This window comes from Coregonus clupeaformis, chromosome 3 (genome assembly GCF_020615455.1).
Source record: "Coregonus clupeaformis isolate EN_2021a chromosome 3, ASM2061545v1, whole genome shotgun sequence".
Taxonomy (NCBI): Eukaryota; Metazoa; Chordata; class Actinopteri; order Salmoniformes; family Salmonidae; genus Coregonus; species Coregonus clupeaformis.
In genome coordinates this window covers 29,423,932-29,447,014 of record NC_059194.1, presented here as the reverse complement: position 1 = coordinate 29,447,014, position 23,083 = coordinate 29,423,932, and the positions used below count along the sequence as shown (strand labels likewise).

The 23,083-nt window shown below is 41.0% G+C and overlaps 2 protein-coding genes across 3 annotated transcripts in view; one reads left to right on the top strand and one right to left on the bottom strand.

The window, feature by feature from the left end:
* Positions 1–17,807, top strand: part of LOC121544186 (Kv channel-interacting protein 1) — a 72,823-nt gene extending 55,016 nt beyond the window's left edge. For both annotated transcript variants that reach the window (XM_041854120.2, XM_041854121.2), the window contains exons 2-7: positions 11,146–11,270; positions 11,417–11,486; positions 11,606–11,676; positions 11,868–11,975; positions 12,099–12,266; positions 15,640–17,807. In XM_041854120.2, coding sequence (XP_041710054.1) covers positions 11,146–11,270; positions 11,417–11,486; positions 11,606–11,676; positions 11,868–11,975; positions 12,099–12,266; positions 15,640–15,687 — 590 coding nt within the window. In that variant the 3' untranslated portion in view covers positions 15,688–17,807. The remainder of the gene's footprint in view (positions 1–11,145; positions 11,271–11,416; positions 11,487–11,605; positions 11,677–11,867; positions 11,976–12,098; positions 12,267–15,639) is intronic.
* A 442-nt stretch (positions 17,808–18,249) lies between these two features.
* LOC121544169 (T-cell leukemia homeobox protein 3-like) lies at positions 18,250–22,212 on the bottom strand. Its single transcript, XM_041854119.2, has 3 exons — positions 21,564–22,212; positions 20,042–20,276; positions 18,250–19,014 (listed from the first exon to the last, which is right to left on the bottom strand). Exons 1-3 carry the CDS (start codon positions 21,979–21,981, stop codon positions 18,831–18,833), a joined length of 837 nt encoding a protein of 278 aa, XP_041710053.1. The 5' UTR covers positions 21,982–22,212; the 3' UTR covers positions 18,250–18,830.
* Between the last annotated feature and the right edge of the window lie 871 nt (positions 22,213–23,083).

The following is a 23,083-nucleotide window of genomic DNA, read 5'->3' as shown; positions in this document are numbered from 1 at the left end:
TCCATTTGTGAATAATCGCACCAACTGTTGTCACCTTCTTACCAAGCTGCTTGGCGATGGTCTTGTAGCCCATTCCAGCCTTGTGTAGGTCTACAATCTTGTCGCTGACATCCTTGGAGAGCTCTTTGGTCTTGGCCATGGTGGAGTGTTTGGAATCTGATTGATTGATTGCTTCTGTGGACAGGTGTCTTTTATACAGGTAACAAGCTGAGATTAGGAGCACTCCCTTTAAGAGTGTGCTCCTAATCTCAGCTCGTTACCCGTATAAAAGACACCTGGGAGCCAGAAATCTTTCTGATTGAGAGGGGGTCAAATACTTATTTCCCTCATTAAAATGCAAATCAATTTATAACATTTTTGACATGCGTTTTTCTGGATTTCTTTGTTGTAATTCTGTCTCTCACTGTTCAAATAAACCTACCATAAAAATTATAGACTGATCATTTCTTTGTCAGTGGGCAAACGTACAAAATCAGCAGGGGATCAAATACTTTTTTCCCTCACTGTATGTGTGTGTCTTCAACTGTGGACACCATATATGCAGAAGCCTCTCTTCTTGTCCATGGGGATGAGCGGACATATGAACTCTAATGCCTTTCACACTGACTGTCTCGTGGCATTGATGCCTTACCTATGCATGCCTTTCCTACGCACTTCTCAGTATTTGATATTCAGACTTACATTATTGAGTTGCGTAATGCGGTCTGCAGGTGTAGATGCATTCGGAAAGTATTCAGACCCCTTGACTTTTTCCACATTTTGTTACGTTACAGACTTATTCTAAAATGTATTAAATGGTTTTTTTCCCCCTCATCAGTCTACACACAATACCCCATAATTACTAAGCAAAAACAGGTTTTTCGAATTTATGACAATTTATATATAAACAAAACCCCCCTGAAATATAACATTTACATAAGTATTAAGACCCTTTACTCAGTACTTTGTTGAAGCATCTTTGTTAGCAATTACAGCCTTGAGTCTTCTTGGGTTTGACGCTACAAGCTTGGCACACCTGTATTTCGGGAGTTCCTCCCATTCTTCTCTGCAGATCCTCTCAAGTTCTGTCAGGTTGGATGGGGAGCGTTGCTGCACAGCTATTTTCAGGTCTCTCCAGAGATGTTAAATCGGGTTCAAGTCCGGGCCCTGGCTGGGCCACTCAAGGATATTCAGAGACTTGTCCCGAAGCCACTCCTGCATTGTCTTGGCTGTGTGCTTAGAGTTGTTGTCCTGTTGGAAGGTGAACCTTCACCCCAGTTGGAGGTCCTGAGCGCTCTGGAGCAGGTTTTCATCAAGGATCTCTCTGTACTTTACACCGTTCATCTTTGCCTCGATCCTGACTAGTCTCCCAGTCCCTGCCGCTGAAAAACATCCCCACAGCATGATTCTGCCACCACCGAGCTTCACCGTAGGGATGGTACCAGGTTTCCTCTAGACGTGACGCTTGGCATTCAGGCCAAAGAGTTCAATCTTGGTGTCATCAGACCAGAGAATCTTGTTTCTCATGGTCTGAGAGTCATTAGGTGCCTTTTGGCAAACTCCAAGTGGGCTGTCATGTGCCTTTTACTGAGGAGTGGCTTCTGTCTGGCCACTCTACCAAAAAGGCCTGATTGGTGGAGTGCTGCAGAGATGGTTGTCCTTCTGGATGGTTCTCCCATCTCCACAGAGGAACTCTAGAGCTTTGTCAGTGTGACCATCGGGTTCTTGGTCACCTCCCTGACCAAGGCCCTTCTCCCCCGATTGCTCAGTTTGGCCGGGCGGCCAGCTCTAGGAAGTGTCTTGGTGGTTCCAAACTTCTTCAATTTAAGAATGATGGAGGCCACTGTGTTCTTGGGGACCTTCAATGCTGCAGAAATTTTTTGGAACCCTTCCCCAGATCTGTGCCTCGACACAGTCCTGTCTCGGAGCTCTACGGACAAATCCTTCGACCTCATGGCTTGTTTTTTTATTTGTAATACATTTGCTAAAATTTCTAAAAACCTGTTATAACTTTGTCATTATGGGTTATTGTGTGTAGATTTTTTAATTTTTTTAATCCATTTTAGAATAAGGCTGTAACGTAACAAAATGTGGAAAAAGTCAAGGGGTCTGAATACTTCCCGAATGCACTGTACCTTGCGTGCTCTGAATACATTTCATTCAACCGCTGAAAACCCTCCCACTAGTTGGCCAACAGATATTCTCATGGAGTTTTCATTCAATGGGGTTTTCAGTACCTTAAGCCATCCCTTTAAATAAGGTGTACCTTTAATTACAATTTTGTCGACAGACTCAATAGAATACATTGAGAAAACAGGGTCAGAATATAGGGCTCAATGAAAGAAAGCCATCTATGCATATTCGTCTCTGTTTCAGCACTGGTAGTTTAAAAAATACTCTGATCTTGTAGATTATTTAGGCATATTTTATGGTTAGGTATGTATGAATAAAAAATAAAAAAAATGGTTTGAAGAGCCTTTACACATGACATATATTGATGAATAAAAAGTACAGTGGTTTGATTCATCCTGAAAGTTGTCATATTCAAGTTCAATTCATGAAATATTGGAAGGTGGAAAAAGGTGTACAATAAGAGTTGAATAAGAATCCTATAAATCTACCCTAATCCTCACTAATCATGGAACTGACGACAACGATACAGTCGTCATGAACTGTGTGCCAGGCTCCAGGTTTAACCTGCTATGTGTCGTCTGAGTTCCATAATGATACAAATAGGCTACACGTCCCAAATTATTGCACAACGTTAGCCTAATATGATCCACTAATGCTAGCAACCCTCAGGAACAAGGGACAACCATGTGACAGAGGTAAGAAAGGTAAACGGAATGGAATGATGCAAAAAAACATGTATGTGGGAATTACTGACGGTGGCTCCCGATAGTGGATAATATTTAACATGATACAAATTGTCAAATAAAACGGAGAAAAGCCCAGGCATATAATCAAAACAAAGCTCATAGATCAACTTGGCAGGTTCAGCCCTACTGAAGCCTATAGCTTGGGTCTCCACATTTCATCCACGCAAATTATGAGGAATAACGGCACAGCTATTTATATCCTATTTCACTGTGGAAAAGGGGACGCTTTACGTCATATGATTTTCAGTTTGTTTCCATATGGCTGTTTTCACATGCATCCCCAGGGATCACAAGGAAAAATAATCTAAAACAATTGGTATGTGTATTTACAATCCCCTTCTCCAAACAGATTACACCTTTACCTAGCTCTTATCAATAGCGCTTATCAATTTATAAATTACAGTGCATGGAGAATTATGTTATTTCTAATGAAAAAAAAGAAAGTAGATGCTTTTTCCACTTGGAACCGGCAGGTTCGCTTGACCTTATTCGTTGTTTCCTCGTGTGTAAACGTGGTGGAATTATAAGGGAATTAAGTCAAGGTCCGAATACGGCATATCTGTAGACACACCTCCTCCACGCCTTCATTTATTCGAGCTCCACCTCAAACGAATAGTGGGTAAATAGCATGTTCTTCTCACGCTTAAGTTCATGGTTAGAATACGCAGAGAGTGAAAAGCGCACAAAAAGGGAAACCAAGTTCCATTTACGTGCTTAACTCAGGTCGGAATCGGGACCTAAGAGCTTTGCACACCTGGATTGTACAATATTTGCTCATTATTCTTTTAAAAATTATTCAAGCTCTGTCAAATTGGTTGTTGATCATTGCTAGACAGCCATTTTCAAGTATTGCCATAGATTTCAAGCCAATTTAAGTCAAAACTGTAACTAGGCCACTTAGGAACATTAAATGTTGTCTTGGTAAGCAACTCCAGCGTACATTTGGCCTTGTGTTTTAGGTAATTGTACTGCTGAAAGGTTAATTGGTCTCCCAGCGTCTGTTGGAATGCAGACTGAACCAAGTTGTCCTTTAGGATTTTCCCTGTGCTTAGTGCTATTCCATTTTTATCCTAAAAAACTCCCTAGTCCTTGCCGATGACAAGCTTACCCATAACACGATGCAGCCACCACCATGCTTAACAATATGGAGAGTTGTACTCAGTAATGTTGGATTTGCCCCAAACAATGCAGTTTCCTTCCTCTCCGGCAACTGAGTTAGGAAAGGTGCCTGTATCTTTGTAGTGACTGGGTGATACAACATCCAAAGTGTAATTAATTACTTCACCATGCTCAAAGGGATATTCAATGTCTGCTTTTTTTTTTACCCATCTACCAATAGGTGCCCTTCTTCGTGAACCACTGGAAAAACCTCCCTGGTCTTTGAGGTTGAATCTGTGCTTGAAATTCACTGCTCAACTGAGGGACCTTACAGATAATTGTATGTGTGCGGTACAAAGATGGGGTACTTTAAAAATCATGTTAAACACTATCATTGCAATTTATTATGTGACTTGTTAAGCACATTTTTACTCCTGAACTTATTTAGGCTTGCCACAACAAAAGGGTTCAATACTTGTTGACTCAAGACATTTCCGCTTTTCATTTTGTGTTAATTTGTTGACATTTCTAAAAACATTTCTTTGACATAATGCGGTATTGTGTGTGTGAATCAGTGACACAAAATCTCAATATATTCCATTTTAAATTCAGGCTGTATCACAACAACATTTTGAATAAGTCAAGGGGTGTGAATACTTTCTGAAGGCACTGTACCTGCTCAGTATTGTGATGTCAGAGTAGTGGTTATGCTTCTTAGAGAGCGCTCCTCACTGTTAAATGACAAATGAGAGGCAGCTGTAGCCGTTGCCAGATTAGGCTGATTCAGATTATGCAAACAAGTGTCTCATACGGAAGATGAGGGATCAGTTTCAATAGAACGAGAGAAGAATAGGGACGTATACACTCATATACATCACGCTCTTATCCAGAGAGACTTACAGGAGCAAGTAGGGTTAAGTGCCTTGCTCAAGGGAACATTGACCAATTTTTCGCCTAGTCAGTTTGGGGATTTAATTACTGTCCCATCTCTCTTAACCGCTAGGCTACCTACTGCCCACTCCATTGTACGGAAACCCTGACAAGATTCCAGGAGTGTTTGCTTTTGTCATGTTCAGTGTGCTGAACAGGTTCTGGAAAAAACACCATTAGACCAATATGAAAGGAGGAAGTGGACAGTCTGCCTCCCTCTACTGGTACAATTTGATTACTGCAAGTTGATTTTACTTTATTCAGACAGTGGGATGTAATTTCTAGGTAAAAAAATAATAACTCTTGGGTGTCACTGGTTGGTTTACATGGGGGACAATAACTTGTGTCTATTGTAATTGTGTATCATTGAATGGATATAATGTCAGTTTAGCAAAGTAATTTTCAAGCAAGTTAAGCACAGCTCTGTGATGTAAAGTCAGGCGTGACGTCACCTCTTAATGAGGCTCCTTCATCAACACACACACACACACACACAGCTGGCAGGTTGAAGGTGAGTGTATCATTGTCCTGGTAGGTTCAGCGGTTCAGCTCTCACCCTGGAGGTGGGGTCCATCCTGAGAGTGAAGGACATTCTATTTCTAAACAGAGAGAAAGAGGGAGGGAATGAGAAAAATGAGAGCGAGGGATAGTGAGAAACTGGGGATAGGGGGAGTGAGGGTCACAGGCATGGAGTGAAGGTTAGGGGGAGAGAAAGAGATGCCCTAGGGAGGGGGATACGGAGAGGAGAGATAGAGAGAGCGAGAGCGAGGCAGGTAGAGTGATAGTGATTGCAGTCAGTGAGAGGAGAGAGGTAGAGATAGAGGGGAAGGAGAGAGAGGGGTGGGATAAGTTCTATAGAAAGTTTAGATAAGTACCGCCAGAGCAGGGGGAGAAGGGAGAACAGGAAGAAAAAACAGAGGTAGACCTGATAGGTATAGAGATAGATAAAGGATAAATGGATAATGAGGATGGAGAACATGAGGCGAGCAGTCTCCATATCATAGCTATTATGCTTCTGATATGTGGGGCGGTTAAACTACTGCACCTTCTGGGGGTCATCCATGTTGAGGGTGAGTAGTTACCACTGGCACTACTACTATACTGAATCTGTCAGGATATCAACCCGGATAGTCTGTGTCTCTTGACCATGTTAGCCCGCTGAGCAAATATTTTTTTTCATTTGAATAGAAGACAGAAATTAGTATTGGTTTCTATGACTATTGCTGTAATATTATGGGGTGTGACTGTGTGTGAAGTTAGGGCTGAGAGAGAGAGAGAGAGAGAGAGAGAGAGAGAGAGAGAGAGAGAGAGAGAGAGAGAGAGAGAGAGAGAGAGAGAGAGAGAGAGAGAGAGAGAGAGAGAGAGAGAGAGAGAGAGAGAGAGAGAGAGAGAGAGAGAGAGAGAGAGAGAGAGAGAGAGAGAGAGAGAGAGAGAGAGAGAGAGAGAGAGAGAGAGAGAGAGAGAGAGAGAGAGAGAGAGAGAGAGAGAGCTAGCGGTGCCTGTGTGTAGGGTTGCAAAGGGAGGGTATATTACTGGAAGCTTTCAAAGTAAACTACCAGAATGTTTGTATCTTTTGAAGGATTTTATGTAATCTAGTCGTCCTTTTGGTGACTTTAGATCATTATACAGTGCATTCGGAAAGTATTCAGACCCCTTCCCTTTTTCCACATTTTGTTACGTTACAGCCTTATTCTAAAATTGATCTACACACAATACCCCATAATGACAGCTAAATGTAAAACTAAAAATAACTGAAATACCTTATTTACATAAGTCTTCAGACCCTTTAGTATGAGACTTGAAATTGAGCTCAGGTGCATCCTGTTTCCATTGATCATCCTTGAGATGTTTCTACAACTTGATTGGAGTCCACCTCTCAGAGCTTGAGAGGATCTGCAGAGAAAAATGGGAGAAACTCCCCAAATACAGGTGTACCAAGCTTATAGCGTCATATCCAAGAAGACTCAAGGCTGTAATCACTGCCAAAGGTGCTTCAACAAAGTACTGAGTAAAAGGTCTAAATACTTATGTAAATGTGATATTTACGTTTTTGATTTTTTATGAATGTGCAAGAATTTCTATAAACCTGTTTTTGCTTTGTCATTATGGGGTATTGTGTGTAATTTCATCAATTTTAGAATAAGGCTGTAACATAACAAAATGTGTAAAAAGTCAAGGGGTCTGAATACTTTCCGAATGCACTGTAGGTGTCTGTAATTATCTCTGGCCCTCTCTCTGGTCTTCTCTCTGGCCTTATGTCAAATATGTTAAATAATTAAATAAGATGAAAATAGAATGACAAAGCTGTAAAACATGATCCTAAATATAAACCATACATTTATTGAATACCTTTTGTGTTTAATATGAATGTTTCAGCATGAAATATATTGTTTTTACACACTTCTATTTATTTTACTATTGTCGTGGAAATTCGAATCAAGTGAGAGAGACTGTCATTTCTTCAAACAATTCATCTTTATTTGATATCGATTAATTATTGCAATAATGGAGCTGGTCAACGACCATCCGTATGTGATTCGTTGAGAGCCCAACGATACAGGAAATGCTGACGTCTTATATAGAGGACCTAAAAATGCTTAGTCATGGCTGGTTCCACCCCTCCCCGGCAGCTCAGGGCATCATAAGCTACCTTGTTTTCTTCTTGTGGCTATGTGTATCGGGTCATAGCGCATGAGCAAGTGATAAAGTTAGTTCCGTTTCACCTCATATCTCCACATAGCTGTGCCCTTGTAAGATAGTAAAAGACAGGATGAACTGAAAAACTGTGGTCACTCTCAGAGGCTCTTTCTCTTGACCGTGTGACCAAGTTGAACAGAAGCAAAGATGAGGGGAGACAATACAGGTCTGTTCTGTTAATCTCTAAACTCGAGTCACACCATGTCCTTGACGAAACACCCAGACCAGCTGCAGGGAGCTAGAGGGAACCATCCTTATGAAAAGCACAGCATTGGTAGTTAAGAAATCCCCTAGCAATAGAAAGAGATCGATCAATATTCATACAGAAATAATCAACAAAGCAGGTAAATACGTTAATTTTTCCCTGACACTATGTCAATATGTATTTACTTGTTGAAAAAAGTTAATAGTTGGACGAGTTGCAGAGGTAATTGAAAATAATACCATTGTTGAGTGAGTGGCGCAGTGGTCTAAGGCACTGCATCGCAGTGCTAACTGTGCCACTAGAGATCCTGGTTCGAATCCAGGCTCTGTCGCCGCCGGCCGCGACCGGGAGACTCATGGGCGGCGCACAATTGGCCCAGCGTCGTCCAGGGTAGGGGAGGGAATGGCCGGCAGGGATGTAGTTCAGTTGATAGAGCATGGCGTTTGCAACGCCAGGGTTGTGGGTTCGATTCCCACGGGGGGCACAGTATAAAAAAATATATGTATTCACTAACTGTAAGTCGCTCTGGATAAGAGCGTCTGCTAAATGACTAAAATGTAAATGTAAATGTTGATTAGATGCTTTTTTCATGAATTAGTCTATTTTCTCTTGAACCCTAACCCTATCTACTAGAAACTCATGGACAATATGGACACAGATAGATCCAAATGAGTCCCGCTTTAAATTAGGTTAAGTTGATAAAGGCTTCATAAAGCCTTTATAAGCACTACAAAAATGCTTTTCAAATCATCTATAACCGTATGTCATGCTTTATAAAAAGGTTCATAAATGTGGCATAACCGTGTGACATAATCACCAATGTCAAATTTGACGTAACCCACTGTGTCGAATGTGATATTAACATGCGCTTTATAAAGGGTGACATGTTGTGCTGAAGGATGACACACGCTCTAAAGTGATGTCATGTTAGTCACATTACACCTCATCTCGTTCCCAGACACTTCCGCCCAAATGTGCGGAAGGTCAGGTGGACCAACGCATCAAACTTGGCCTTCATTAGTTAGGGTTAGGTTTAAAATCACATTTTAAGAAGATACATTGTGGAAATGGGCAGGGTTTAGCCATAATTATAACTTTTTGACTGTGTTAAGTAGTGACGATAAAAAATACTTTACACAGTGTCAATAACCATTAATGATATATGAAAAATAATTGTTGAAAAATGAACAATGATTCATATTTGTTAATATTTAAGTGACATTTTCATTACATTTGGGTTTTAAAACCAAGGTCAAATAAATGCTGCCAGTGCGAATCACTGTATATGGAATACATATTGGCTTACAGCAAGAACAATTCTGGGTGCCGCAGTAAAAGTATGTTAGGGAATACTCAGTAGGGTCTGTATATGGTATCATTTCATGGGGCTCTGAATAATACAGAGTGTTGCTGGCCTTTTATTCGAAGCACAGCCACAATGCGTAATATTTTACCATGAACACTGCAGCAGAAGCTAAGTCCTTCCTCCGCCACTCTTTCCTCCACGTGAGGCTACAATAAATTGAGTATCCCCATTCCATTGGCGGCTGAATCACTTCACATGTGCACTTAATGCACTACAGAAAACCTGCTAACCAAACAACAGTGCAGGGCATGCTCACTGAATTAAAGGGCAATTACACAAAGAAATCTTTCTTAGATTTTTCCCAGACCTCAAAAGTCAGCCCCTAATGTGGTTTAAGCATTGTTGTGAACACAAAAAATCTAATTCTGTTGTTTTTCTATCAAAAAAGTGTGAACAAACTGGGGTAAACCAGAAAAAATGGGGGAAATCCGAAACCTGGAAAAACAAAACCAAGAAAACGAAATTTGGGCAAAAACTGATTTTAAAAGGCCCTACCAACATGTTTTGCTGTGCATGACATACACTTTAGAGTGTATGTCATCCTGCAGCACAGCATTTTGTGGGATGTTGAGGTCAGGTCCAATATTGACTCTGCACCCAAGAGGGAAAGAGGTTGGGCCATCCTAGAAATGTTTTAGTGAAATATAATATAACACTTAACAGACACTTTTATCCAAAGCGACTTACAGTCATGTGTGAATACATTTTACGTATGGGTGATCCTGGGAATCGAACCCAATAACCTGGAGTTGCAATACTCTACCAAGATGCATGACAGGGTTATAAATGCTTTGTGAAGCCTCAATTTAATATGATTTATAAGGCCTTTATTAAGCGGTGCTTATGCCACCCTTTATAAAGCACAGGTTTATGTAATATTTGACATAGTGGGTTATGTCACATTTGTTATTGGTGGTTATGCCACATTTATGAACACTTTATAAAGCATGGCATACTGTTATAAATGATTTGTAACACATTTAAGTAGTGTTTATGAAGCCTTTATAAGCTGCACGTCATTTAAAGCGGGACCAAAAAAGGAATACTATACATGAATACATTTTTTAAGTTAATATAAATTAGTATAGTTAGTATAAATGACCAAAGTTACAATAGATTGCCATTGATTTTCTGTTAATTACCAAAATTACTGAAGATTCCAGTAGCTTTGGTAAAGTACCAGTAGCTTTGCAACCCTACCTCTGTGTGAGGATGGTTTTGTGTGTCAGTGAATGTGTGACTGTACAGTATCATTGAACAGTGCCTCTGTCAGAGCAACTGTAGCATTATGTGTCACTTGGCTTCCTAGGTGAGTTGTGTCTGAATTACCTCACCTTGGGCTAGAGTCAGCACTCTCCACCTCTCACTAATTAGTCACTGACAGAGACAGCTCTGCCACCATGATGAAACCAAATGGCCTGGTGGAGTGTGTGTGCATGTGTGTGTGTGCCCATCCGTCCTTCCTCTGGTCCCCTTCCTTCTGGCAGAGGCAGTAAGGAGTTGTTAATGATCAGGTCACTGAGGTGGCGCAACACAGGGATTTCTACACTGACCTCTCTCTCTCTCTCTACCCTCTTCTCTCTCTGTTACTCTCTCTGCTCCGTCCCTGTCCTATTGTGCCCTCCCATACCTGAACCTCTCTTTATTTCCCCCCTTATCTCTCTCTCTCTCTCTCTCCCTACCTATTTCTATTTTCTATAGCTGATGAAAATGCAACCTTTTGTGTAAATCCCCTCTGGGGTCTTGATGATGGTCAGTCGCTCTCGCTCTTTCGCTCTTTCTCTCTCTCTCTCTCTCTCTCTCTCTCTCTCTCTCTCTCTCTCTTCTATCTATCTATCTATCTATCTATCTATCTATCTATCTATCTATCTATCTATCTATCATCTATCTATCTATCTATCTATCTATCTATCTATCTATCTATCTATCTATCTATCTATCTACCTACCTACCTACCTACCTACCTACAGTATATATATCTCTCTCTCTAGATAAAATTGATGATGATTTTGAGATGAGCATTGTGTGTCATCGGCCAGAAGGGCTGGATAAACTGGAGGCTCAGACCAACTTCAGCAAGAGAGAGCTACAAGTCCTTTACCGTGGCTTCAAAAACGTATGTAGTCAGTATACACATATCACTCCATTTCTTCATTACTTCATCACTTAGTGTCTGTCACTGATGTCTGTCTGTGGCTGATCTCTCTCTTTTTTCTCTCTGTCTTTCACTCTCTCTCTTCTCTCTTTCTATTTCCACCGTAGGAGTGCCCTAGTGGTGTGGTGAATGAGGACACCTTCAAACAGATATATGCCCAGTTCTTTCCCCATGGAGGTAAGAAATTGGTTTGTGTCTGTGTCTACATAACATTTAAAGGTGTTGAGTTGTGTAGTGGATATGTCGTGTAAGCACAAAGAGTAACACAAATCTCTCTTCTCTCCAATGCTATGCAGATGTCAGTTCCTACGCACACTACCTGTTTAACGCCTTTGACTCAGCACACAGCGGATCCATCAAGTTTGAGGTTAACATTCCTCTACCGTCTCTCAATTTCCCCCCTCTCTCTCTCTCCCCCTCTCTCTCCCTCTCTCTCTATCTCTCTTTCTCTCTCACAATTCTCAGATCACTCACCCTTTGTGTATTCCATGCTGGATCATTCTTCCTCTTGTTGTCCCTGTGACAGTGTCTCATTCTGTCATTCTCTCCCTCCTCCAGGACTTTGTCATGGCTCTGTCCATCTTACTGAGGGGTTCAGTGAGGGAGAAGCTGACGTGGACTTTCAACCTGTATGACATCAACAGAGATGGCTACATCAACAAGGAGGTGTTTGTGTGTGTGTGTGTGTGTGTGTGTTTATGTATGAAGTACATTTCTAAATAATGATGTGTTTTGTTTCATCATTCAACATCCACTGACAGACAAACTGTGCTTTTGTGTGTATTACAGGAGATGACAGACATCGTCAGAGCGATATATGACATGATGGGGAAGTATACATACCCAGCCCTGAAGACAGACACTCCCAAACAACATGTGGATGCTTTCTTCCAGAAGATGGACAAGAACAGAGATGGAGTAGTCACTCTGGATGAGTTCATTCTGTCCTGCCAGGAGGTAAACTGGAGTTATCTGGAGTTATATGATTATCACTGGCTCTATGCACACTCACTGGACTCTACCCACACACTCACACATACTTACACTGACACTCCAACACACACATACACACACACACACACACACACACATAGACACACTTTCACACTCATCACATACGCTGCTGCTACTCTGTTTATTATCTATCCTGATTGCCTACTCACTTTTACCCCTACCTACATGTACATATTACCTCAATTACCTCCTACCCCTGCACATTGACTGGGTACCAGTACTCCTTCTATATAGCCTCATTATTGTTATTTTATTGTTTTACTATTCCCTTTTTTTATTTAGCAAATAGTTCTTACTTTTTAACTCTGCTTTGTTGGGAAAGGGCTTGTAAGTAAGCTTTTCACTGTAAATTCTACACCTGTTGTGACAAATAAAATTAGATTTGATCCTTAAACATCCCTCCCACTTAATCCTGTCTAATACTATTGTAGTTTGAGGGTTTTAGATGGTGGATGGATCACTCTCTATGTAGACGAATACTGGCTGGAGACTGATTACTCTTATGCAAATGTAATGATCAACTGACCATTTTCACCGCCATTAGGACTGCACGTTTCAACTCAAATACTTCCTGTACTCTTCCAACCATCAACAAACATTTGACCAATCAGAATAGAGCAACGTAGTCGATAATCAATTATCATTACAATTCCAAACACTTTTGAGTAGTTTGTTATTTTAGAACTACACAACAGTGACTTAGAAAATAATATAACTTAGAAAATAATCCTACACTATCATTTTCCCCTTCTGTTGGTCTTTACACTTTACCAGACAGGGCAGAGAAAGCGAGACACCCCATTCCCTCATTTTTTTCTGGTATGGCGGGGCGGGTGGAGAGAGCAATAAGTAGACCAGAGCCATTGGTCTCACAGCACTGCCATAACGCAGTTTCTCTGGATCCCTGCAAGGTCAGATTCCCCCCCACTAATTTGTTTTTTATGCGTCAGCCAGACAGCCACTCACAAAGTATAGACTACCGATCACTGTCCATGGTGCTGAAATTGCTACATTCCATTTGTACATTTTAGTCATTTAGCAGACGCTCTTATCCAGAGCGACTTACAGTTAGTGAGTGCATACATTTTTCATACTGGCCCCCCGTGGGAATCGAACCCACAACCCTGGCGTTGCAAGCACCATGCTCTACCAACTGAGCTACAGGAGGCCTGTCTACATGTCTATGCGGCTGCCTATTGAATCGATAGGCTTTCTGTGGTGCCAGGGCATGTAGCCTATAGTTTTGCTTTAGCTAATGGATAAATGTTTATTGGTAGGCCTATTTGGTTGTAATTTTCTCATGTTAAGCCTAAAATGTCATGAAGCGATATACACGGTGTCGCAATCCTTCCATTTAGACTGCTGGCTGGTGAAAATAATGTAATTACTTGTTCAGTAATTAAAGTTGGAAATTCAAAAATTGCAGATTGTAAAATAAATGTTCGATGCAACAGCTACCAATTGATTTTTGTTTTAATATGCAGCTGTCCTGTATAGCCTACCTGAAGCTGCATGACATGAGCCATCCTCGGGCTCTCTCCCAGCTTGGATAGAACATTGTTGTGCTTAAAACCAGTCTATTAATGCCTAATAATAGAGTCAGTCCACCCTCAAAACACTAGCTTACTAGGGACGGATTCATTATGCAGTGTAGCCATCTATCTATAGCTATATACCGTATTAGCTGCTATTTATAAACGTTTTATAACAATTAGGAAAAAAGTAGTAGGCTTGAGGATAAATTCTGCCGCTGTTTATTGTTGAACTCAGCGGGTTTTGTCTGGCTAATAACCTACACAAATGGGCTGCAGTATTCAAGGTAAATTAAATTGAATCAAATAAAATGTCATCCAATTTGAGAGACTCCCCTGGTCTCCTGAAGTCATCCTTGCTTTCTCTGTCTGCGTCTCTTTTTCTATTTTTTTCTCTTAGAATAAAGTATATTTGTATATCTGTACTCTCTTTTCTTTTTATGTAGAGGCCTATAGTAGCTACAGTATGCGACTGCGTCGCCTTGCATTTTTGTGAGCAAATGTTTTCACCACCGCCTGTAGGTCCAGGTTGCGCGCCCGACTGTTTCCTATACTGATTATTGCCAACCCAGACAGTCTTTCCTGAGACGTTGTGCATTATATGCTCATGGCGCTGCACACAATTTAAACTTATTTTTGAATGATGCATGTAAAAGCTATACCAGAGATAAGGGACTGTTGATATTTCAACCACACAACTCAAACGCCGGTTTACCAGTATGAAAGAAATCGCAAACTGCTTTTTTTGTTCAAGCCCTCAAGAACTGTTGTCCTCTAAAGATGATCATATGTTTGTATCTGCAAATGTATTGGCTATCCAGATGACCTGTCCACAGAGCTTCTTATACAGTTAATCCCTTTCTTGAGGCCGGCAATTAAGGAGAATGAGAGGCTCAATTAAAGATGTTGCAGAACTGCTGTATTAGAAGCACAGCTCCCTCCTGCCCAGTTTACCTGATGTTGTCATGGTATTCAAGCTGTTTTTACCATCCCTGTAACTGTTGCTTCTGTGGAGAGATTATTTTCTAAACCTCATAAATAACTAATTAATAAGCATTATGCTCTCGGTCTGATATGCGCTTTTGAACACCTGAGTAAGCTCCAGGCACTGGCGCGGTCATAACCGTGGGCATTTTTTCACCGATATCCCCTTTCAATAAGTTAAATTTTTTTCCCTTTCAAGGCCTGAGGCACTTTTTCAGTCACATTCCTGAAGCCCAAGAAACAAACACTTATCTTCCTAGTACATATGGAAATTAAAAAGGTTTATGAACAACTTTTTGGAGGGTTACTGTCAAAATTATTTCGATGACAGGCGCATGGGCACCCAGAGCTCATCATGGCATTTGTAGTACATTATGATAGCCACATTAGCAGCTAATTAACATTTCATTTTTGGGGGATAACTACAGGTGAATATATTGATTAAAGTCACCTTGTCCTAGAGATTTACATGCTTATCAAAACGTCATGCCAGGGTAAGCCTACACAAAACACAGCCCTTATTTTCAGTTTCTAAAATACCCTATGGGAAAAATGAATGGTGGAAAAATTATTGGAACCCTTTCCTTTTTTGATTGCTAGGTTTTATGGGTATTATGACTCATAATGTGGTACTCTATTTTAAACTGCTTTAACCTCTTCTAAGTCTTTGTTGCCCCCTAGTGGTACTTATATGATGCAGTCAGAGGACTCCACTGAGCACTGTATGTGCAAGTTCAGAGGTGTTACTGTTATTTTCCTCCTGATCAGTTTTCTCATTTTTTTCATACTTTCTTTTCCAGGATGAAAACATCATGAGGTCCCTGCAGCTTTTCGAAAACGTCATATAGATGAAACAGAGAAAAGGAGTGGAAAAGAGACACAGTGGGAAAATGAAAGAGGGATGGGAAGAGACCTTTGAACTGTGAGAAGGAAGAGCAGCCCGCCATTTAATGGCAAAAAGGGACACACATAAACTTTGTTGTCACCATGGTTATGAGAGGTACTCAACACTGGCCGCCCAGCAACAGCTATATGCATCTGTCATGTGGCACAGTGTCTCACCATCACCTTACCATGGCAGTGACCAATCAACAGGCTGGGTTATGACCCTTCCCATTGACCTCTGACCCCCTGTACCTGTTTTTGATCTTCCTGTGACCCTGTAACCTTTCACCCCTGGTCCGACCTCTCTCAGTCTTGTTCTGTTGATGTTGACATTGTTGTTATGGTTACTGTTCTCTCCGAGAGTGTATATAACACCTGTTAATGGACATACTGACATTATAGAGACATACACACAGATTAAGACATACACACATACCTACACTGTCTCAGGCCGGGATTCAATCCGAGGCGCACTATAAAGCAATCTCCGCGAACGTTGGGGAAGTTGCCCTTAAAAGTTGCATTGTCGGCAGTCAGTGCGCTGCTCAATAACACACCTTGGATTGAATCCTGGCCTCAGTCTCACCACAAATACAGTTTACAAATACACATTAAGTACATTTCCTGTGCATTTTCATTTGTAGAATTCATATGATCTGTATTTGACTGCAACATATTAAGAAATATACATTTAAACCAAGTCAGTCCTAACCCTGCTAAATGCACCACTCCTACTTTATGTGTGTTAGTGTTAGTGTTAGTCAATGTTTTTCGTGTTGTTGTGCCTTGTGTCATTGTGTTTTTGGCTTCTATCTTTCTGTCTGCACTGAGCTCTGTTGATCTGTCTCTTTGTCTATCAATCTGGCCAGACGATATTCCTGCCCACAGAGCCTGGATTGGATGTTCTGTGGCCTATGACAGAAATATACAATAGTAAAAACGTATTACGTCCAATTTTGAAGTAGCACTGAGCGATTAACCGACATTTTTTGTTTATTTTTTGTTTGTAAATAACTAATTGACTGACGGTGGTTCAATTATTTGAATTCCATTTAGTTCGGGGGTTTTCCTGTGCGTCATTTGTGCCATTTCTCTAGAGAGATTTCTGTCTGGGACATGTTGTCCAACTCATCAGAGTTAAGCGTCGAAAACGTGGTAATGAACTACAATGACCAGAATCCATTGCCTACAGCTAGCTGCCTGTTCTCATTGGTTCTTTGCCGGGCAAGCCTGTGGGCCGACAGACAGACACTGAGGAAGAGCGATAGAGAGATAGGAGAGGGATAGAAAGCGGTTGCTTGGGTATCTCTACCCGACAATACATCTAATTGATTGATAGTTGTTATTTAGCAGTGTTAAAAATATGCCTTATCTACTTGAAATAACTACTTAAAAATTGATTTCATCAGACAGCCGGCAGCTAGCCAGCTAGGCTAGCCTACTATCCTGAAGGATGACTCTTTGGGGAGCACAGAGATAGATGGCTGGCTGGCTGCTACTGCCTGAGCAGAGATGAGATGATGACTTGGAATAAAATATTAAGTCATCAAATAAAAATATACACAACAATTGAAATATTTTATTAAAGTAATGTGAATAAAGAATGGTTTGTTGAAAAGTGATATGCAGTAATGGCCAGTCACTACCATCATTGGGATTTTATTAATGAAATAATAAAGTCATCACCATACTAAAAACAAATATGTAATATACACAACCAAAATATTTAAGTAAAGTAATGTGAATAAATTATGGTTAGATTCTAATAACTGATAGTTATAGGCTGTCACTCACTACTGTCAATTGTTTTATTCATTGTTGTTACAGCATTGAACACATAATGCATTTATTGTTTAAAAAAATATGAAAAAAATTAACCTAAATTGAAAACCGTGATTCTTTTTCCAAAAACAAACCAAAACTGAACAGGCTTCAAAAAGCACTAATTGCTCAGCACTATTTTGAAGTGTATTCTTATGTTTGTTTTGTGCCAATATGGGTGTGTGCGTGGTATCCTGTGGGACATTACGACTGTACAGTAACAACTCTCAAGACAATACCCAACCACTCACTGTGAGAGAGAGAGAGAGAGAGAGAGAGAGAGAGAGAGAGAGAGAGAGAGAGAGAGAGAGAGAATTATACCTTGTCACTGAGAATACAGGAATGAAAGCCATGACCCATGGGTGATGATGACAATAGCCTAATCAATGTGAAGACTTACTGACAACAAAACACAGAATCTCTTATTTCACAGCCACCTATTACCTTACCGTCACCTATACTTTTATACAATATCAAGATTCATGATCAGCAAAGCACAGGAAGGTGAGACTAACAGACAGAGAATGACAGACAGAAAAAAAGAAATCACATCAGTGTATATTGAAATGTTGTACAAAATGATATTTAACAATAAACTTTTCAGAGAAAGTAGTGACGTTTGAAGTGTCTTCTTTAGCAAGGGAGAGAGGCTGTGACTAAAATAAAGCTTTCCATTCATGTCTGTATGTCACAAACAACATAAACAAAGTGTTCTCAAGTGAAGAGGTTATATCGTTATTTACATATCTATACATCCCAAGTACAAATTATGAAACATTTACATCCTCATAGGAAATGTGTCCCAAATGAAACATTTGAGGATGTGTGTTTTAGTTGTATTACCAACATTACATGCATCCTTCTTCCCCCCTGTCCACTTCCTCCCTCTCTCTCCCCCTCTTCCTCCCTCTCTCCTACACTCCTCTATCTATCCCTCTACCGTACACACACACTCCTCCCATCCTTCCCTGTCAGTTTTAGTCTACAACCTCAGTCTTTAGCCATAGAGTCAAAGTGTGGAATGTAACATAAGGCCAGATAGGGGTAAAAACACGTGTGTAAACTGGTCACGGTGCTTGTGTAATGTCAACAGTACAGTCACTCATTCAGGTTGAGGGTGTAGCCCCATAAGACACCTAGTCTCTACACAGTCTCAAAGGGGCATCACACTGTCCATACCCTCCATTTTGGTACCAACAAATCATCTAGGATCAGATCAGATCATCCCAATTGGACGGATGAACAAATATGCGACCCTGGATCAGCGGTTAGGGGAGACTTCTTCCTACTCCCTCTCCTCGGCCCAGGGCTGCATGTTCTGCAGGGCGTACAGGGAGGAGTTATGTGAGCACAGTGGGTCGGAGCCTGCTGATTCGCTGAGGGACTTGTGGAGGGCGTCGGCCTGCAGTTGCAGGATCAGCCGATTGGCCTGTTGCCGCTCAGCCTCCCTCTCCTCCGCTGTCTGTCTCCTGAGAGAGCAAAAAGAGAGAGATTAATTGCATAAAATCGAAATATGAACAAAATATATTTATATGTTGACATTCAGCAATGGTCACACTTAAGTAGCCTATAGTGGACATTTATAAACCACCTCAACTTTCCATATTCATCTACAGCTTACTTTTTCTTATAACACAAGTGTAAAAATTGGCATCACAGTACATAGATCATAGCGACTCTCCTGAACAATCCCATAATAAGCACACTAGGCAACTGGAACCAGCTGGTAGATCCCAAATGTTTCTTCCCAAAAAACGATAGGAATATCCTGTAGGCCTACCACCAGTATGTCTCCTTTTAAGACAGAACCAGGAATTGAAATCAGTGCCAGGAACAAACATGATGGTAAGAACAGCCTGAGTCTGTTTTCCTTTAGTTTAAAATCCTCTGCAATTATACATTCACACAACCCGAAAATGATTAGTCCCCATTAAGGCCTAGCTGAAAACTAACCTCCTCCCCAGACTAATTGTGCATGAGCGGAAGTGACTGGTGAATGAGATTTGAAAACATATAAAATGAAGAGGTAAACCATAGACTTAGATAGACATCGCTTCATTTTACCTGTCCTATTTATGGTGTCTGTGAGAGAATGGGCAGCGCCATTGAGGCCATCTCTATTTTGAAGTTGTACATTTTCTTCTTCTACTACTTCTATGAGTTGGCAAAGAAACTGAAAGGGTGCATACTGCCATCTGTAGTGTGTTGTTTGAAAATGTATAAAGCCAAGTTTGACAATTTAGTGCCATCTGCAGTTATGGAATGTTTGCTCACTAGTATAATTAATTGGCTGATCCCTCCTGATGACCTGGATGGAATCATGTGGTCCTTCCTTAACCCTTAGGAAGTCCCACCCAGTTGACTGCTTCAAAATGGTGAAAGTCCTCAATGGCCTGCACATGCTAAAACTGGCTTTTGGGCACTAGATACCTCTATCCATCTCTATGTGGTAAACTCAAGGTTTGAGTAAACATGTAAGCTCATGGATCAACTGACCTCCATTTGGTCCGGCGGTTCTGGAACCAGGTCTTGACCTGCGCGTCCGTCATCTTCAGGCTCTTGGCGAGGGTGGCCCGCTCCGCGCTCGCGAGGTACTTCTGCCGGTGGAAGCGCTTTTCCAACTCACAAATCTGCACACGGGAGAACGATGTCCGAGGCTTTTTCCGTTTGGGTGGCGTGCGGTTCTGGTATGGATGACCTATTCGCCGGGTCACCGTGAATGGCACGAGAGCTGATGGAGAGAGCAGAAAGACAGACTGGAGGTTGAGTTTACGTAGTGGAAGAGTGAGGTGAGCCTCCAACTTCGTTGTACAGTTCATAAGGTTTGGTAGTAGGCCTACTTGTAGGGCCTACATAATCCTCACCCGAAAACAAAGGTTAGGGTATAAATGTTTTTGGAGAAAGAAAGTAGTAGAACAGAATAATATTTATTATATTGGTTGATTTTGACGCCTGCATAAAACCGAGCAGTTCTGTTTGGGCCTACATCGACTAACCCACCTGAAATGTGTGAATCTTCCTTTTTTATTTTATCCGATTATTTTCTGTGGATAAAGCCATCATTCCTGTCTGGCTATTCAAGTTAGGCTTGCTTCCTCTAGCGTGAACAAACAATCACATGAAATAGCCTTGTAAATACAGGGAGTTAATCATTTTGGGTTCAGTTCTGAGTGCCGAATTGGAATATTAAAAATTAAATAGATCAATAGCATTATGGCATAACATTCACACTATGGGAAACCACTCTTGGGGAGAATATTTTCGAGTTCTTCATATGTCTTTGTCTAAACTGTTGGGTGTGAACTATGGTGAAAATAAAATCCCTGTGGAAAAGAATGACTCCCAACATAATTGGTACAATAACATTGTTTATTATGTTTTCCTATTTCACGTGGTATGTTAATAACTTTTTAATCGGTAGCCTATAATTGATTGAAATTGCATTGTAAAATCAACCAAAATAGTATATTTTATATTTGATTTGATCTCTCTGTAAATGCCTCCATTTTCATTGACTTCCAGTTTAGGGTTTAGGGTCTTCTAGCACCAAATAATTTGTCTGAGATTTTTCTCACTCACTTCGTTGTTATAGGTCAAACATTTACAAAAAAGGGCCATCTTTTTATAGACCAATTCAATATTTGTGTGATTTTCGTTGCTACAGTATAGGCTAAATGGTTAAGAAGAATAACGAAACAGGTTACAATTTCAGTAAAATTGCATGGGTCAAGTCTGCTAAATGACTACATTTTTAAAATGTAAACCTAGATTTTCTGATTTGTTTTATGCATAAAAGGTTGAAGATTAAATGAATGGTTATTTTATTAATCACATCATTTTTATTATTTTAGTTTTTATTGCTTATTGTAAGCTAAGCTGTTTTGAACACATTGAAAGTAAAATTGCCATTACGGGAAACGGGGAGATGTTCAAATAGATAACCTAAATCACTGCGCATGAAATTGTGTATTTTTTTCAATAACATTATTTGATGCTAAGGGTTCTATCGGAAAGTTACCTGATAACCTGTCCTTGGCGAACCTATTCCCGACCCACGGGTAACACAGGCCTCCATACCCGGGTACAGCGCTCGTCAAGTGCGGCGGCCCCGAGGTAGTCAACGGTCTGTGAGCGGGCACCCGGATCACTCCTCTGCTGCCCAGGCTATGGTTCACTCCGTACAAACCAGGATCCTCTAACTGTGGTACCATGCCGGAGAGGGAGATGGACAGCGCAGTGTAGGTGGCAGCACTCCCTCCAGTTGTGCTTCCCAAACGGTAACCGTCTCCACTGCTTGTATCCGAACCGTATCTGCTGCTGGTCCGGCCGGTCTCAGAGTCAGCACCGTTACTGAGTATCTGGTCGATACCGAAGCTGATGGGTTCGTGCTGGGCCGCTTTGGGAGGAGGACTTGGGGCGCTGGGTGCGCGCTCCATCCTCACCTTTCAATAGACTGTGGGATGGCTGGACTGGATGGAAATTAAATTAAGAGGTTAAACGGACGGTTTATGCCAAAGAGAAGATGCCGTTGGCTCCAATGTCATCCTCCTTTTAAAATCCGACGGTCTGCAACTTCGGAAAGGCCTCCTTCAGATCATCCTCCCGCGCGCCAGTGAAAGTTTAATGTGCGTTTGGAGACATCTGTGACGCTCTACTCCTTGCGTCAAAACATCTTGGTCTAGCTGCTTCCCCCCAAAAGCCCCATTCCTGTGTTTCTATTGGTTGATGCTGTCAACGCCTTGACTGTTCATTGGCTGTCATTTTAATGACTGATTGAAGCATGGTGGGTATCATTTGGCACCATACTCCTTCTTAGCTCTCAGAGTTGGTACAATTTAGTGCGATTTCAGAGCATCGATTTCTAAACCTTTTAATTTGACCTGTTTGGACAATCCTTCACTTGACATAGTGGGTTTACAGGCTTTGAAAAGGTGATCGGAGTCCATGTTTTCTAATCTCCATTTTGTAACCATTGTCCCGGTCTCCATGGAAATACAGTATGCTGTAATATAATATTTCCATTGAACTGAAATAACATACAAGAGTTGCAACAGTTAGGCCTACATATATTTCTATTTCTTATTGCTGTTTCCTATTTGTATAATATACCGTTTAATCTTTGATTATCTCAATAGCTCTTGTCTCTTTATTGTTTATGCCTGTCTTTTCTCTATGGTATGTCTGTGATATGCAGAACAGTCCATAACGCTACGTGTGTTGTGGGCTGTGCGTCTCTCCCTGGACCAGTATGGAGTAGTGGAGATGAACGCAGGCAGTTCAGTCGTCTTGTTGATTTTTTTCTATGAGAAACACGAGAGGTCCTGTATTAACACAAGAGTCTCTCTCTATTCGTCATGGATTGAGGTGGTCCTTGGTTAGGGCCATTGGTTTGAGGTATAGAAGATGCGAGGCATCACCTCTCCGTTATGATTACGGGCATCTGTTAACAGCTACAATTTACTCCTCCTCTGTAAGTAAACAAGTGGGTTATATCATACACACGCCAGGATTAATAATTATAATAGGAATAATGCTTTA